Source organism: Solanum stenotomum, chromosome 4, assembly GCF_019186545.1.
Source record: "Solanum stenotomum isolate F172 chromosome 4, ASM1918654v1, whole genome shotgun sequence".
Lineage (NCBI taxonomy): Eukaryota > Viridiplantae > Streptophyta > Magnoliopsida > Solanales > Solanaceae > Solanum > Solanum stenotomum.
This window is the reverse complement of record NC_064285.1, coordinates 66,467,546-66,485,742: the sequence shown is the minus strand read 5'-3', so window position 1 is coordinate 66,485,742 and position 18,197 is coordinate 66,467,546. Positions and strand designations below refer to the sequence as shown.

Genomic DNA, 18,197 nt, shown 5'->3' with positions numbered 1-18,197 from the left:
ATATTTAAAATTTCAAATAATCTATCAAAAGCTTATTAAGGTGCGATTTTTTCTGGATTTCATAAACTCCAAGTCCTATCTTTACCTCACCTTACTGAAGTGGAGCCAAAATTTGATTTCTATAAATTCTGAATTTATCGCTAAACTCTCATAACTCATTCTAATTACCAAATTCATAATTATATATTTAATTAATTTCTTAATATATACATAAATATGGAGTCTAAGTGAAAGATATAAATTACAAACACGAGAAAGAAATTAATTTGCTAGCCAACCGATAAGCTACCGGTTGGCTCGGTATCGGGTTAGGAATTAATGGATGGTTATCGGTTGGTGCATTGGCTCCAACATTTCGTGCTCCCTTCTTTCACTTTCACTCACAATTAGATTGATCTCCCATCAAACAAAACAATTTTTCTAGCCCTACTTAAGCTGGTAATTCAGTAATTGTAAATCACAGTGAGACACATGTGAACTAAATTTTGAGGGTGCAAGCGCATTAGTATTTACTTAATTAATATCCTAACTACGATAATTTTTAAAAGGTTAACGGTTTACCCTAGAAGGAAATTGAGTAATCTGCCCCGCACCATTAACTATAAAATTTTAATCCGTTGACCAACCGTTAATCCGATAATCCAATACCAATAAGCCAATTTTGCGATTGGCTTATCGGTTATGGTTCGGTTCTGAACAGCCCTAAGTATACCCCTAAAGTTGATTTAGATTTTCAGTTATACACCCGACTTTTGAGATGGTGTTATTATCCCTTGAACTTTACCACTTTGTATAATAACTATAATGCAATAGGACATATAGTTATGCTAAATGCATGGTTCCAGGTAAAATTGAACCATGGGTTTCGGATTCGAACCTTGAAAATAAAGAAAATCCTGATAGAGAGTGTTTTGCATTTGAAGAAACAAAACAACATGAGCCCCAGAGGTGGATGTAGCCTTTTCCTGTTTTGTTGTACTAATAAGTGGATCACTTCAGTCAACAGCTCAATAGTTGCTATCCTCTGTGTGTATGAGTTCGGCCATTTCAAGTGTTCCTAATATGGGTTGAAAGCCATTAAGATCAAAGCAATGATCTTTAAAAGAAATAAATGCAGAAACAGAAAATGTTAAGAAATATGAGTTATGTTGCTTCGACTCTCCTAAAATATAATGACATCCGTGTTGGTTCCTTAAAAATTGCATTACTTTTGAAGAATCCAACACGTACCCAATGACATTTTTGAAGAGTCTGAGTAACATAGCTAATGAGCGACAGTGTAGATCACTTCAGTCAACTTGAAACAGAAATAGACTTAACTTGAATAACCATTGATACTAAAATACCACACATATAATAATTATGTTGCTATCAAACATATACAAACAACAAACAGAAAATTAAAAAGATAAAAACAGAACCAGAAAAGTTCACTTATTAGTCCACAAAATCAAACAAAGACAAGTTGGCCCTCCCAATCTTCCATTAAGTCCGTCGTCTCTGAGCTCTCTTCTTTGGCCTTCTTCTTTTGTGAGGCATGAGTCCATCGAAAAATTCCACAAACCATTTTGGCTTACGATATTTAAACATGAGACTCCATATGACAGTTCCAACAACTAGTCCAAAACTGTAGCCTATGACTACTGATTCCCACGTAAATCCACTAAAAAAATATGACTCGCCTTCTTCTTCGGACTCCAATTGTTGAGGAACATGCGATGAATCACTCGTTCCACATTTCTTTGTTAAAGGAAGACCACATAAATGAAGGTTGCCACCATATGAGTCATTTTCAAATGTGTTGAATTGTCGACCTTGAGGAATTGGTCCGACGAGATGATTTTGAGAGAGGTTTAAGAAGGCCAGAAAGTTCATTCTTGTCAATTCCTGTGGAATCTTTCCAGTGAGCCGATTCCAAGAGAGATCTAAAGCTTCAAGCATACTCAACTGTCCTAGTTTCATTGGAATATCACCTCTGAGATTGTTACGGGATAAATTGAGTAGCCAAAGTGAGCTGAGATCCTTTAGTGTTTTCGGAATCACACCTTCAAAATGATTGCTTGAGAGATCTATGGTTGTCATAATTGTGCTGATTCTTTGTAGCTCAATATCGTGCCCTTTGATTACCAAATCACTGAATCCTCATAGGATGTGACAAATTGCGAATTCGACATAGATTCCATGTACATGATATTTCCTGCATCTTCACCATCTAATTTGATCATTGCCTTGAAGTTTCCAAAAACTTTTGCAGGAAGTGAGCCACTGAAATCATTACGAGAAAGATCAAAAATTCGCAACTTGGGAAAGCAAAACTTAGTCTGACACGTACTTATAGGTCCATGGAACTTGTTCGACTTTAATATAAGGACCTGCAGCTCTTGAAGAGTTCCGAGCCAAGCTGGAAACGTGTCATTTATAGCATTGTTCCCTACATCAAGGACTTGTAGACCATTACAATTGAGCAACGACACAGGAACAGGTCCTTCAAATCGATTACCATTTACGACAATGGTACTCAACAAAGTGCTCTGTGCACATAATGGGGGAAGACTCCCTGTGAAATTGTTCCTTCTTAAGTCTAGCACCGTTAGACTAGCCATGCTTCCCAAGCAATGTGGAACTGAGTCACTGAAGTAGTTGTGTGATAAATCTAATAAGATAAGTGAACTCATGTTACAAATGGATGAAGGTAGTGGTCCCTGAAGGGAGTTAAATTTCAGATCAAGATACTGTAGGTTATGGTAACGAAATTGTGGTAGGTGGCCTGTTAAAGAATTATGAGAAAGGTTTAGGAACTGCAACGAGTCCCACCTCATGCCGCTAAACCAGTCAGGAATTTGACCACGAATCTTATTGTTAGAAATATCCAAGTACACAAGTGTCTTTACATTTCTCAAGAAGTGTGGAAAATCCTTCAGTTGACAAGATGATAAGAATAAAGATGATAGGCTAAGAAAGGTGATATTCATTCCCTCATCAATGGTGATGTTATTTGATGAAATTCCAAGGATTTCAAGGTTTGTGAGATTCACAAGTGATTGAGGAAAAGAACCACTGAGTTGATTATTGCTTAAATGCAGTTGTTTTAGTGTTGGGTTTGTTTTGATCACTTCATCGGCTAGACCTCTGAATTGGTTATGTTGGAGCGACACTGAAGATAGCAAAGGTAGGCTAAACACCCAAGATGGTATGGTACCATTCAGTGAGTTGTATGACAAATCCACAGAAGTTAGCTTTTGAATGCTTTGGTTGCTAGGCAGTGGGCCAGAAATGGAATTACTCGACAATCTTAAGTATTCAAGATGTGTCAAACTTAAAATTGAAGCGGGAAACGAACCGTTGAAGCTGTTATAAGAAAGATCTAAATAATATAGCTCTTGGAGGTTAGAGAAAACATCAGGAATTTCACCTGAAAAGGAGTTGTCAGAAAGATCTAAATAACGTAGCTCTTTGAGGTTAGAGAAAATATCAGAAATTTCACCTGAAAAGGAGTTGTCAGAAAGATCTAAGTAACGTAGCTCTTTGAGGTTTGAGAAAATATCAGAAATTTCACCTGAAAAGGAGTTGTCAGAAAGATGTAAAGTACTGAGCTCTTTGAGGTTAGAGAAAACATCAGGAATTTCACCTGAAAAGGAGTTGTGAGAAAGATATAAAAAACGTAGCTCGTTGAGGTTAGAGAAAACATCAGGAATTTCACCTGAAAAGGAGTTGTCAGAAAGAAATAAATAACGTAGCTCTTTGAGATTAGAGAAAACATCAGGAATTTCACCTGAAAAGGAGTTGTCAAAAAGATCCAAACTTGTGAGGTGCTTCAATTTAGAGATTGTGGAAGGAATATGACCAGTGAAATGATTATAAGATAAATCCAACTCCCTAATTTGTGTTAGGTTGCCTATGGAATCAGGAATGGAACCAGATAATTGACATTGTTGGAGGCTCAAGATATTCAAGGAACTGAAGGTGCCAATTAAATCAGGCAGCTCACCAGAGATGCCTGCGTATGAAATATCTAACTCCATTAACAGAGTGTTGCTCGGGTGGGTCTTTGGAAAAACTCCTTTGAGAAGATGATTACCTCTCAATTTGAGCGTTTCCAAGCTGTTTGGCGGAAGGAAAAAGCTCTCTGTGAGAACACCTCGCAGCTTAGTATATCCAAGATCCAGGTACCTTAAGGAGGAAGAAGAGATATTCACAGGTATTGGAGATGAGATGTTGACTTCAAAGAGAGAAAGTATCTCCAGATTTGNAGAATTCAGAAAGAATTTTGCCACCGCTGCTCTACGTGGTCTAATAAGTAATATAGTCAGTCGTGGCAATGCATATCGCAAAGTTTGTAGGACCAGTTTAACAATTATGCTATACCCGAGGGAGTAAAACAAATAACTTTTTATACGAGGCATAAGGTATAATAATTTGAGGATAAAATGTTTGAGCTTGGTTAGAGGTATTAGGTAGCCCTTCAATTATTTATCCCGTAATTTTTGTTATAGTGAAAAGATAAATTATTATACGGAAAAGGGTCAAAACTACCTTAAACTATGTGAAATAGCCTAAATATACCCTTAAACGATATTTCGGCTCAAAAATACCCTTCCAAGTCAAATTATTAGGCAACACCTACCCTTCTAGTTAATGGAAGTATCCATGTGTGTGTTAAATGCCACATGGATGCCACATGTGCATGCCAAACAGACCTCACCTCCACATAAACGACTATGGAAAAGGGTCAAAATTACCCTTAAACTATTCGAAATAGCTTAAATATACCCTTAATATATTGCGGCTCAAAAATGCCCTTCCCGTCTAATTATTGGACCACACTTGCCCTTCTATTTAACAAAAACATCTATGTGTGTGCTAAAATGCCACAAGGACTCCACATGTGCACGCCAAACACACCACACCTCCATATAGACAACTTAAAGCCCAAATTTCACTATTTATCCCCTCCATTCATCCTTTCCTTATTTGGGTATATCTATATGAATATACAATATACATTGACTCAATTCAGTTTCATTTTATTTTGATACTAATATGTTGTACTTTGCAGATCACAACTAAAATAAAATTCAAATTAATTATGTTATCTAATCCTTAAATCATCTATTATATTGAATGTTTCTTTAACTTTCCACAAAATCTCAAACTTCCTTAACAATCATTTAGAGCATTTTCTGGATTAGGGACCACAAAAGCTCAAAACTTGACAAAAATAGGGTAATTGGTAAAAAAAATTAAATTAATAAATCTATAAAAACTTGCTAGGTCTTCGTTGATGTAGTAGCAATCGAAGGTGTCATCCCAGCCGTTCGTCAAGTTTTCCTCATTAGCGAAATCGCCGACGTTGATGTGGCGAAGCTCGGTCACCACCGCCAGGCAAGCTGTCGTAGTCGTCTTCCTTGTGCCTGGAGTTCCGGTGATAAGTATATTAGGTCTCTTACAACAGCTTCTATTTTGCATCATGGTCATGAGTCAAATCAACAAAAAAGCTTCGCTAAAATTTATTTAAACAAAATTAATTTATTAAGAGAAATTAAAATAATAAATTTGTGTTAATTGATTAACTAAAATGAGCATGTTATATTATACCTTAGATCATTTATTTTATTGTATTTGAAATGGTCATCAAATTAGAATTTCTCTACTTCATTCGGTTACGTATACAAGTTTTCGTAAATATTTTTTTCTTTTTTGGTTCAATATATACTTTTCAGGATGAAATGAGGGGAAAAAAGTGAAATTAAGGCTTTACGTAATCTATGTGGAGGTGGGGTGTGTTTGGCATGCACATGTGGAGTCCATGTGGCATTTTAGCACACACATGGATGTTTCTGTTAAACAGAAGGGCAAGTGTGGTCCAATAGTTAAACGGGAGGCATTTTTTAGCCGAAATATAGTTTAAGGGTATATTTAAGCTATTTCGAATAGTTTTGATCTCCTTTTTTGTAGTCGTCTATGTGGAAGTGGGGTCTGTTTGGCGTGCACATGTGGTGTCCATGTGGCATTTAACACACACATGGATACTTTCGTTAACTAGAAGGGTAGGTGTGGCCCAATAGTTTGACGGAAAGGGTACTTTTTAGCCGAAATATATAAGGGTATATTTAAACTATTTCGGATAGTTTAAGGGTAGTTTTGACCCTTTTTCGATATATATATATATGTGTGTGTGTGGTGAATAGCTTGTGTTGAAATAACATTTCCACAATGATTACTCTTCGAATAACTTATTTCTAATCAAACAACAAAAATAATAATGAGAAACTATAGTCTATAAGAGCGGTGATGTAACACCCCGACTTTTCAAAACGTCTAAATTAACTTGTAGCTTCGTGGAAAGACAATGAGGGTGAGTAATAAATTAAAAATGATGTGCTATGTCATATTTTAAGTGTTCAAGGGTCTCAAGTTTTGAAGTTAAGTAAATGGCAAAATAAAAGTTGGCGAAAGTTATCGTAAGTTCCTTTTTAAAGATTTGTCTAAAATTTCAGTCAAATGTCTTGGATGTTTTCTTCCAATATATAAAGAGTTAAAAGGCCTATCACCCATTAAATCGAAGGCCTACGAGTCTAGTTTGCAACGCACAAAACCCCGTACCAAACCGACATCAGAGCAAAAAGTTATGAGGGTTTTACTAGGGACTGTCGGGGCAGAATTTGGGTCGGATCCGGGTCGGGTCAAATACATGGTATGTCGACTTATTTAACGTTTTAAGCCATGAAAACATTCTATTTCAGTTCCAAACTAGAGAGAAAGCTTAAGAGAGAGTTCCTATGGAGTTCTAGCATGATGAAGGTTAGTTTTTGACGATTTCTACCATTAAACATTGCCCCCGTGCTTAGAAACGTAATCCCTACACGTGGTAATCATTTTTCCCTTCTATTAGCTGCGTTTGGAGCTAGTTTTTGAAGATATAAATTTGTAGTTATTGGTGTTTCTTCAAGGTTTACACTTGGTTAACTAAGGTAATTATTTCGGGACCCTTTTATGGTTGTTTTTATGAATTTCTACTGACGTTTCGACAAGTTGGGGCAATATAGCAAATCTACTGATTTAAGATTATTTATGAACTATTTATAGGTGCGTACCAGCTATGTATATATAGTATTTGCGAAGCTTAGGACATAAAGAACACCTTTCGTGAAGGAACTACGGTCTTTTGAGTGTTCATTGGAAATGTATGTTAAGGCTATTCCCTACCTACGACATGTTTCCTTAAAGCTTAGGAGCAATGTAATTGGGTTGTTATCATTGTTACACTTGTAGCCATTATTGTTTCCTTATCGAGATTTTTATTCAGTTAGTAGCGTCCCTGTGTTGGACACGACTTAGAGGCTATTTGTATAGGTTGTTTATAACTAAATTGCTCGCTTTTAGCGATTGGATTGTTATTGTTGCCCTTGAGGCTATTGTGGTTAGCTGCATGAATGTAAGCTATGCCTAGAAGGGCTATGTTCTGCCTACAAGGTTATATGGATGCCTAAAAGGGCTATGAATTGCCTACGGGGCTATATTGATGCCTAGAAGGGCTATGAGTTGCCTACATGACTATATTGACGCCTAAGAAGGCTATGTGCTTCTTACAGGGCCATGTTGTTGCCTAAGAGGGCTATGAGTTTTCTATAAGCTATGTTGATGCCTAAGAGAGCTATGTGCTGTCTACGGGGCTATATTAATGCCTAAGAGGGCTATGTGACTGCCTACGGGGCTAAAGGACTACCGATAGGGGTATATAAGATGATTGACACCTTCCGGGCTTATGGGGGCCTGCATAGGTGGTCTTGTGTAGGGGTGGGCATTCGGTAGTTCGGTTCGGTTCGGTTTTTTTTTTCGGTTTTTTCGGTTTTCGGTTATTGATTTTGTTGTACCGAACACCAAACCGAATTAATTCGGTTCGGTTCGGTTTTTTGTAATACGGTTCGGTTCGGTTCGATTTATTAAATTCGGTTTTTAATGTTGTAGTATTGTAGTTCGTCGGTGTTAGATCGCATTAGGTGAACGTCGTTTGCTGATAGTCAGACAACACTGGCCGACGGATGGACGCTACAAATTGCTGGAGACTAAGATTTTGAACAAAAAAGTAAAAAAGACAAAAAAAAAAATTGGAACGAGAAATAAAAAATTGAAACGGACACTGCGCCTGCAACTTGGAGTTGGAAGAGGAGGTGCAGCGGGTGGGTATTGAAATTTAGAATGAAAAGTAAAAAAACAAAGTAAAAAATGAAAACTAAGGGATGCTGACCAATAGTCACTAGAAATTAGAAAATATATAATATAATATTAATAATTAAATAATATTTAAAATAGTAATGCATAAATTTCGGTAAAACCGAAAAACCGAAATACAAAAATTGTGTTACCGAAAACCGAACCGAAAAACCGAAGTAACAAAAAATGTGAACCGATACCGAACCGAAAAACCGAAACCGAAAATTGAAAAAATTCGGTCCGGTTCGGTGTTNAAACTAAGGGATGCTGACCAATAGTCACTAGAAATTAGAAAATATATAATATAATATTAATAATTAAATAATATTTAAAATAGTAATGCATAAATTTCGGTAAAACCGAAAAACCGAAATACAAAAATTGTGTTACCGAAAATCGAACCGAAAAACCGAAATAACAAAAAATGTGAACCGATACCGAACCGAAAAACCGAAAAACCGAAATCGAAAATTGAAAAAATTCGGTCCGGTTCGGTTTTTCGGTATTTATGCCCACCCCTAGTCTTGTGTGTTGTTTGTACCTGTCGAGCTTATGTGGGCTTGGGTAGGTTGTTGTTTTATTATTTTTGATAAGTTTAGATTTAGGAGCAGGTCAGTACACTTATCTTATCCTTGATTTATTTATCAGATTATTCCAGTAAATCAGGATACCTCCTCATAGTCTATTGCCTTGCATACTCTGTACATTATTTTGTACTGACGCCCCATTGCCTTAGGGGCGTTGCATTCATGCATGCAGGTCCTGACAGACGACCGAGTAGACCCTCTCAGCAACATGATTGACTTTTATCCGATTGGCAAGCCCTTTTCTTCGGAGCTGCCAGAGTTGGGAGGTTTGTTACCTTTTGTTGTATATATCTTTATGGGTAGGCTGGGGCCCTGTCCCGCTAATCTTTACTACTCTTAGAGACTTGCAGACTAGTGTGTGGGGTGCATAGCTACGTTATGGCCATACTGACCTATGTTGTTGGTTTCCTGAAGCTTGTGAGCTGTTTGATGTATTGTAATGATATATACTTGCTTTTAGTTTTGGTATAGATATCATGGTGACCTCGACGGCCCAATCAGGACTTCTGTGCTAGTTGACTATTTATTTATATGATCTCCTGGAGTAGCTGTTTCTTTTATAGATCAGTTGACAGGGGCCTTGCCGCCCGAGGGATTAGTTTTAAGCCGAGATATACTTGTTTGTTCTCTTGATTGTGTGTGGCTGCCATGCGCTAGTAGCAAATGGTTCAGCAGGGTCGGCTCGGGCCTGAGTTTTGGCATTAGGAGCCAGTTGCGTCCCTCGAGTTTGGGGCGTGACAGGTGAAGTAAATTCGCTAGTAGCAACTTCTAAGTGTGTATTTAAATTATTTTCTTTGTTTCAATTTATGTGACATAATTTGAATTTTGAAAATCAAATCTATTTAGTTTGACCGTAAATTCGAACATGAAATCTTTAAAAAATTATATATTTAGAAACTACATAAAAAGTATTATAAGTCACAATAATTTACAATTCAAAATATTTGAACGAAATATGAAAAAAATAATTTCAAGAAAAAATTTATTTGAATCTCAAAATTCGAAAGGTGTCACAAGATTAAGACGGAGAAAATATTATGAGGGAGTTTCAATTTTTACCGTAGAAATTCTGAAACATTATTTATGTATAGTTTTAGATTTTACAATTATAACTATTTTTTTGAACATATGATGAATATAAATATCCAATTAGCAATCTGAATCAAGTAAAGGGGCTCTAAGGTCCTGCCGTTAATATCCTAACATACAAAATGCCGTTAATATTCTAACATATAAAATTCATGGAAACAGGTTACCAGCAAAAAAAAATTAATGACTATGTTTACTTCAAACATGAAATAGAGATAACTTCATACACTCAAATTTTCAATTTCTGCCTTATAAGTAAATTAATTATACGAAATTTTAATAANAACACATGCGTTACACGTGTGTCTCAAGCTAAGCAAGTAGTATACACGATATAAGTTACATTAAAATCATAGTGTAATCAATAACGAAAAAAAAGTACAAACTAAAATTGATGAATGTAACATTCATCCAATTTGAATGACTTCTTCGTTGAGCGATAAATGATTAATTACTATCAGAACTACAAAATTGAATAACTATATTTAGTTAGATAAGTAAAATGTATAAAATGAGTTACATTTTAATGTTATTAGGTGCAAATATTTTGTTTATAAAGAAGTATTAGTATTAAATATTTGCACCTAATAACATTAATCATTAAGTATTAAATTTCATGACATAATATTTGAATAATGAATTGTGATGCTCATACCAAATAGCAAAACAATGAATCTGAAATATTTAAACAAAATACTTAGATTTGATAATTTAAAATATTTTAAACAATTCTTGTTAAAATTTACAAAACGCAAATAATATATGCTTATTAAGAATTTAAAACTAATTGTTATAATCTTAACAATTGTGCATGGAAACAAAAGCACCCAAACAAATGAAATTCCAATACATGTGAAATCAAAGTATTGTAATTCTAATTAACCAATTATGCCATGCATAGACAAAAAGGATTAATGAGTTCTTTTCAAGTAATATTCGAGTTAAAGTTGAATATTGCAATGATGATAAAAGGTTATAGCCAATAATCAACATGAAGAGGAGCATCAATCAACGCATTCAAATAACACCATTTCTTTAGATCATGAAATAACTTATTTGTAGAGAGTATATTATCTTTGTATCTTAAAGAATTATAATCAGATTATACTATAACAATGAATTCATTTATGTCAACTATGATCAACCTTCAGGAGAAATCGAAATTTTGACAAAAATAAGCTATTGTTTAAATCAATTCACCAAAATAGTATGTTTTTAAATTTTTTTACAAAACTAATATAAACGGTGTAATACTGATAGTTGAAAGGGAGGAGAGATGGTGATTTTGATCATAATTTCTCGGAAGATTATATTATAGCTGATAATTCAAGAGTAGTAAAAATTGAATATGACAGCTACTCTAATTTGGCATTAACAATCTTACATACTTCTCATCTCTTCTTTTATGCAAACAATTAGAAGGCATAAAAAACAATCTTACATACTTCCCATCTCTTCTTTTATATATGCAAACTATCAAAGCACATAAAAAGAAAAGGGAAAAAATGAAATCGAAGATAAAATGATTTGCATTCAATCTCAAAAGTTACAAAGAGCAGATGGGAAATTAGTGAACTCGTTTAGCCTTTATATAATGTTTTTTCCTATACCTTTGAAATTTCCTTTCATTTATTTACTAATGAATTAATATTCAATTCAACTTTTCAACTTCTTTGTACTTACTGTAGCAATGAAAGGTTGGCCATTGGTTAACGTAACAATTAAATAATTGAACCACCAATGTTACATATAAAGTTTTGGTTATTATAATTATTAAATGCAAACATTTTTTTTATTGTATGAAATGTGCGTATTTATATTTAAAATAGTATAAATTAAACTTTTTGAAATAATAGTTGCTTGAAGGTTAAAATGATATTTAACTTTTGATAGGCGATTGTAATTCAATTTTTCATTTGGAAGGTTTCTACTTGACATAATATGGTAATGATCAAAATTTTAATATAAAATGAATAAACCAAAAAATGCAGGGAAAGAAAGAAAGATGATTGTCCTCAATCCTTATTAAATCATTGAATTAAGTATTATTACTCCACTTCCAAAGCATCCGTTCAATTCATGTTATTGAAAACTAATTTAATTGATTTTTTTTAATTATGGTGTAAATAAAAATTATTTTATAAAAATAATTAATTAGTATAAGGGCAAAATGGTAAATCAACTTTGAAGACAAGAGCTTCCCACTTTTAATAATACTAGTTTTCGAATACGTGCAATGCACGTGTATACGGTGCTAATAGTATAATTACTTCTAAAATATAAGTGTACGATGTGTAAAATACAAGCTCGAATCAAGGAACGATTATATTCAACTGATATTATCATCATTGCAAGGCACTTCAAATATATAATTCTTATAATATATCAATTATTCAACTTGTTAAGAATATTTTTTTAATATGTCACAACACATAATTTCAATATTGGCATTATAGTTGCAAAATATTTAATGTCTTAAAGTTTCAGTCTTCTTTTTAAGAAATAGTAGCCTCCACTTCTTTATAGATGCATACATATCGATAAGTTGTCGTCAAAGGAGAGTAGTGTTTTGTAATAGTTGTAGAGAAATTCAATCAACATATGTCTTCCTTCGGATGGTTAGTAGATCATTATCAAGTTCATAGTGTACACCTACAAAAAAATTAGTATTTATTTGTTATAAAAATAATTATTGTTTAAATATTTAATTGACATGAATATGTACCCTTCGTCTTCTTTGACTCATTCAAAATTATTAATTCCGTCATCTGTAAATTTTGAATTATGAAATACAACACAATCATTTGTGAGATATTAACAATATGGTAGAAAAAAGAAAACAATATAAACCAATAATTATATGGTGCAAAAAATAAATGCATATAAAAGAAAAGATAACTTTGAATTTGTGTATATACATACTTATGAACCAACATAAAAAAAAAATTACATATAAGAAAATTTGCAATCATCAAATAAAAGTTCAATGAAATAGAAGAAGTATTTTCAAAGGATAAATAAACAGAAAATAAAAGTATTACTCCCTCTACATAAGTTCAGATTTGAGCATTCATATAATTAGACATCAAATCAAGACTTTATAAAACAAAAGTATTTTCATTGAAAAAATAAAGAAAAGAGAACAATAAAAGTACTGCTCCACCTTACTTAAGTTCAGTTTCTACAGCTCATACAATTAGATACATAGTGGTAATATGATCTAAATATAAATAGGAGATATTAGGAGATGTGAAAAGACTTATAACTGATTTGAAATATAATATTTAATGTAAAATTATGTCTTTTTGGATTCTAAAATATAAAAAAATAAATAAGAGAAAATGAAAAGGTTTTTACCTAATGACATTATACAGTTGTTTAATGAGGAATTATGTCTTCTTGGTTTATTAATATGGTTGAAGATAATAGGAACAATTTTTGATGAGTGGTGCAACTATTTAATATGCTATTATTTAATATCTAATTATTAATTAAATATAATGGGAAAAGGCAAATATGAAAAAAAAAAAAAAAAATTTCATGGTATAAGAACTGAAACGTTTTGATAAAAAAAACAAAAATGAAATAGAAATGAGAAAAAAGAAGAAGAGAAAGACAGTTTTAAAATTAAAATAACAATTACGGATACCTAGTAGTAGTATTTATGATAGTAAAAATGTTCTCTAACTGCATTATATTGATTACAACATATATTCATAATTGGATATTTTTGAGATTATGTAAATTCTCTAGCCTTTTATTTCTACATAATTACTATAATGTAGTATTAAATATTCATATAATTACTAATTAGAAAGTATATTAAGAGATTCTTGAATTGGGAAAATCTAATTCTAAAAAATTGCAATTAAAAATTCACGGTAACTTGATCCTAAAGGGAATGAATTATATATCGATAAATAAAAAGTGCATGCTATTGTTTTGTAAATCATATTTATTTATTATTGCAAAGAGTATTCTTACTACCTATATTTAAAGAGTTGAGAAATTTACCAGAAACATACCTGATAAATGGAAAAAGGCAAATAGGAAAAGAAAAAAAAAAGTTTCATGGTATAAGAACTCAAACGTTTTCACCAAAAAAACAAAAATGAAATAGAAATGGAAAAAAAAAAAAGAAGAGAAAGGCAATCTTAAAATTAGAAAAATAATTACCTGGAGATTCAAAATGGAAGAAAGAATGTGATTATAATAAGCATGAACTTCACGAAATCCGTATACAACAACTCTGCTCGACATCAAGATTAAATCATCACTGTTAAACAAGAAATATAGATATCAAAAGATATGTTCATCACATTTTTTGTACAAAAAAATAATTTATTTGGAGAAATAAATTAAAATATTCATAAAAATTTCAATATATACTACGAAAATATTTTACCTCATGTGATCTTCAATTTGATATGAAAAAAAGTATTTCATGTGCATAACAAATCTAATCGTATTTGCACTTGTGCACAACAATCCCTTCATACGATCGGAAAAGCAATTCCTTCAAATAGCCTCTAACCTCTATTTGTAGTACCCATATACTCCAACAATTTCATATCAAAATTGAATATACATTTGTAAATACCTAAAACTCTTATGAAAGTTAAAAAGAAAAAAGATGACAAGTTCTTAATAGAGAAATTTTAAGAACCAAGCTCGAAGAATTTAATAAAACATTAATAGAGGAAATGAAAAAGAAGTTCAAACTCAAAATAAGACTCACCATTTTGGCTTAGAAACAATTGTGATATCAATTGTGATCTTTGAACTTCTGTTTATAAGATGTTACCCACATTAAATGGACTTTTGGACTTTATTCTTATTAAATAAAATGAAAAGAATTAGTGAAAAAAAAATAACTAAAAGTGGGAAAATCAGATCTTTTTTGTACCTTGAAAATGGTAATANGATCTTTTAATTCATTAAAGTTTTTATTTTAGAAAAAAACTCAGATTTTATTTTAATTAAAAAGATAAAATAGATAATTGCAAATCCTGGCCATTGGAGGCTGCCACATCAGTGATTCTAGATTCAGATTTATATATATATATATATAGATATGATATATGATGATATGATAATATATGATAAGATATAATACCGTGTGGAATTTTATTTTGTTCTTTTAAGCCAATTATTTCCACAAAGACTACAGGTGGGAAAAAGGACAAATATGATACAGTTCTAGTGGAGTAGTACACATTTTTCAGTTTTTCTACCTTGTGTTTATGTAACGTTATATACATGTGTATTATGTCACATAGGACGTGTGAGTCTACATATTTTCAATTTTTCTACATCATGTAGATGAAGCATCATCATATGTTCTGTTTGATTCATCAATTACTAGTGATCTTGATAAAATGGTTTATGAATTTCTAATTTAATATATACTAATTTAATATTTTTTTAAAAATAATATAGATGGATAGATAGATATATGATGATTTGTCCAACTTTCCATCAACATCTCTTCTTCTGTTTTCACAATACTTTTTTGACCAAGTCAATTGAGGATTTTAGTGCAATTTTTCCACGGAATTTATATAATCATAAAAGGTCAAGACACGTCATTGAACCAATTATGAGAACAATTAGTGTACATTCAGAATAGAGGAAACCAAGTTGTACAAATACATTAAATTTTGATGCAATTTTTCCATGAAATTTATAGAATCATAAAAGATCAATATTCTGAGTTAGTGATTAGTTGTCACTTCTGCTATTTTCAAAATTGTTAGGTACACAATAGTTTTCTATCACATTAAGTTGTCTTTCTTGTAGCTTGTTTTTAAGAATATATTTGACTTTCATGTTATTTGTACCTAAGCTAATATATGAGGAACCCCGCGCTCCTAAAATATGATGATGTTGGTTCTTTAAGAAATACATAACTTTTTTGAAAAATCTGAGCTAATGAGTGGCTGAGTAGATCACTTATGTCAACGTGAAACAGAAATAGATTAACATAGCCATTGATACTAAAATAACACACAAAAACAGAAAATTAAAGCACAATAACAGAACCAGAAAAGTTCAATCAACTAAAGACAAGTTGGCCCCTCTCAATATTCCATCAAGTCCGTCGTCTCTGAGCTCTCTTCTTTGGCCTTCTTCTTTTGTCAGGCATGATTCCATCAAAAAATTCCACAAACCATTTTGGCTTACGATATTTAAACATGAGACTCCACATGACAGTTCCAACAATGAGTCCAAAACTGTAGCCTATGACTACTGATTCCCACGTAAATCCACTAAAAAAATATGACTCGCCTTCTTCTTCGGACTCCAATTGTTGAGGAACATGCGATGAATCACTCGTTCCACATTTCTTTGTTAAAGGAAGACCACATAAATCAAGGTTGCCACCATATGAGTCATTTTCAAATGTGTTGAATTGTCGACCTTGAGGAATTGATCCAACGAGATGATTTTGAGAGAGGTTTAAGAAGGCCAGAAAGTTCATTCTTGTCAATTCCTGTGGAATCTTTCCAGTGAGCCGATTCCAAGAGAGATCCAAAGCTTCAAGCATATTCAATTGTCCTAGTTTCATTGGAATATCACCTCTGAGATTGTTATGAGATAAATTGAGTAGCCAAAGTGAGCTGAGATCCATTAGTGTTCTCGGAATGACACCTTCAAAATGGTTGCATGAGAGATCTATGGTTGTCATAATTGTGCTGATTCTTTGTAGCTCAATATCCTGCCTTTTGATTACCAAACTCACTGAATCCTCATAAGATGTGTCAGATAGTTTCATGTACTTGATCTCTCCTGTGTCTTCGCCATCTAATTTGATCATTGCCTTGAAGTTTCTAAAAACTTTTGCAGGAAGCGAGCCGCTGAATTCATTACGAGAAAGATCGAAAATTCGCAACTTGGGAAAGCAAAACTTAGTCTGACACGTACTTATAGGTCCATGGAACTTGTTCGACTTTAATATAAGGACCTGTAACACTTGAAGAGTTCCTAGCCATGCTGGAAACGTGTCATTTATANCTTGCTGGCATATTAAGTTTCAAAATTTGAAGATAACTCAGTAGAAGCAGAAAAGTTTTGACATCATATTCCTACAAAAAAAACAAATTTTGAAATGGAGGAATGAAGATTACATCCCGGTAAAAGCTTTTTTCCCTCCACCACCAGAACCAGCTGGAATCACCTTTAAAACATTGAACCTCACGGTTTTGGATAAAGGCCTGCACTGTCCAATAGTAACATGATCTCCCTCTTTCACACGGAAGCATGGTGATATGTGAGCTGGGATATTTGAGTGCCTCTTCTCGTATCTCTGATACTTCTTGACATAATGTAGGTAATTGCGTCGAACAATGATGGTTCTATTCATCTTAGCACTGTGGCATGTACCAGCAAGGATACGACCTCGGATAGAAACATTGCCAGTGAATGGACATTTCTTGTCAATGTATGTACCTTCAGTAGCCTCACGAGGAGTCTTGAATCCTAAACCGATACTCTTGAAATATCGATTTCCTCCCTTTCCTGGCCTCTTTCCCTTCCCGGTCTTCTTAGAGCTTAGAAAAACACCAGGCTGCTTCAAAAACGCCTTCTCTGTCTGCTCCGCCATGACTGAGGATTACCAAGGACGCAGAACTCAACGAGGGTAGCTTATCGAGTGCAAAAACCCTGAAAAGGAGGGATGCAACACGAGGACTTCCCAGTAAATAATATAATTTTGGCCCATGCAGGTCTCGAACCTTTACTGAAGTTGTTGCGTGATAAATCTAATAAGGAAAGTGAACTCATGTTACAAATGGATGAAGGTAGTGGACCCTGAAGGGAGTTAAATTTCAGATCAAGATACTTTAGCTTATAATAATGAAATTGTGGTAGATGGCCTGTTAATGAATTATGAGAAAGGATTAGGGACTGCAACGAGTTCCATTTCATGCTGCTAAACCAGTTAGGGATTTGACCACAAATCTTATTGTTAGAAATATCCAAGTACCGAAGTGTCGTTACATTTCTCAAGAAGTGTGGAAAATCCTTCAGTTCACAAGATGATAATTGCAAAAATCCTAGGCTAGGGAAAGTGATATTGATTCCCGCAATATCACCGGTGATGTTATTTGATGAAAGTTCAAGGGAATAAAGGTTTGTGAGATTCGCAAGTGATTGAGGAAAAGAACCACTGAGTTGATTATGGCTTAAATCCAGGTGTACTAATGGTAGGTTTATTTTGAGCTCATCGGGTAGTCCACTAAATCGATTATTATGGAGATCCGATTGAAATAGCAAAGGGAGGCTAAACACCCAAGATGGTATGGTACC

The 18,197-nt window shown here is 33.3% G+C and overlaps 2 protein-coding genes across 2 annotated transcripts in view; both read right to left on the bottom strand.

Moving 5' to 3' along the window:
• Nucleotides 1-1,304: 1,304 nt before the first annotated feature.
• The window catches only part of LOC125861675 (receptor-like protein 9DC3), a 212,421-nt gene continuing 195,528 nt past the window's right edge, over nt 1,305-18,197 (bottom strand). Inside the window, exon 6 of the mRNA XM_049541527.1 lies at nt 1,305-2,045. Coding sequence (XP_049397484.1) covers nt 1,486-2,045 — 560 coding nt within the window. The 3' untranslated portion in view covers nt 1,305-1,485. The remainder of the gene's footprint in view (nt 2,046-18,197) is intronic.
• Nucleotides 16,903-17,557, bottom strand: LOC125862394 (40S ribosomal protein S11). Its single transcript, XM_049542446.1, has one exon. The coding sequence runs from the start codon at nt 17,491-17,493 to the stop codon at nt 17,014-17,016; it is 480 nt and encodes a 159-aa protein (XP_049398403.1). The 5' UTR covers nt 17,494-17,557; the 3' UTR covers nt 16,903-17,013.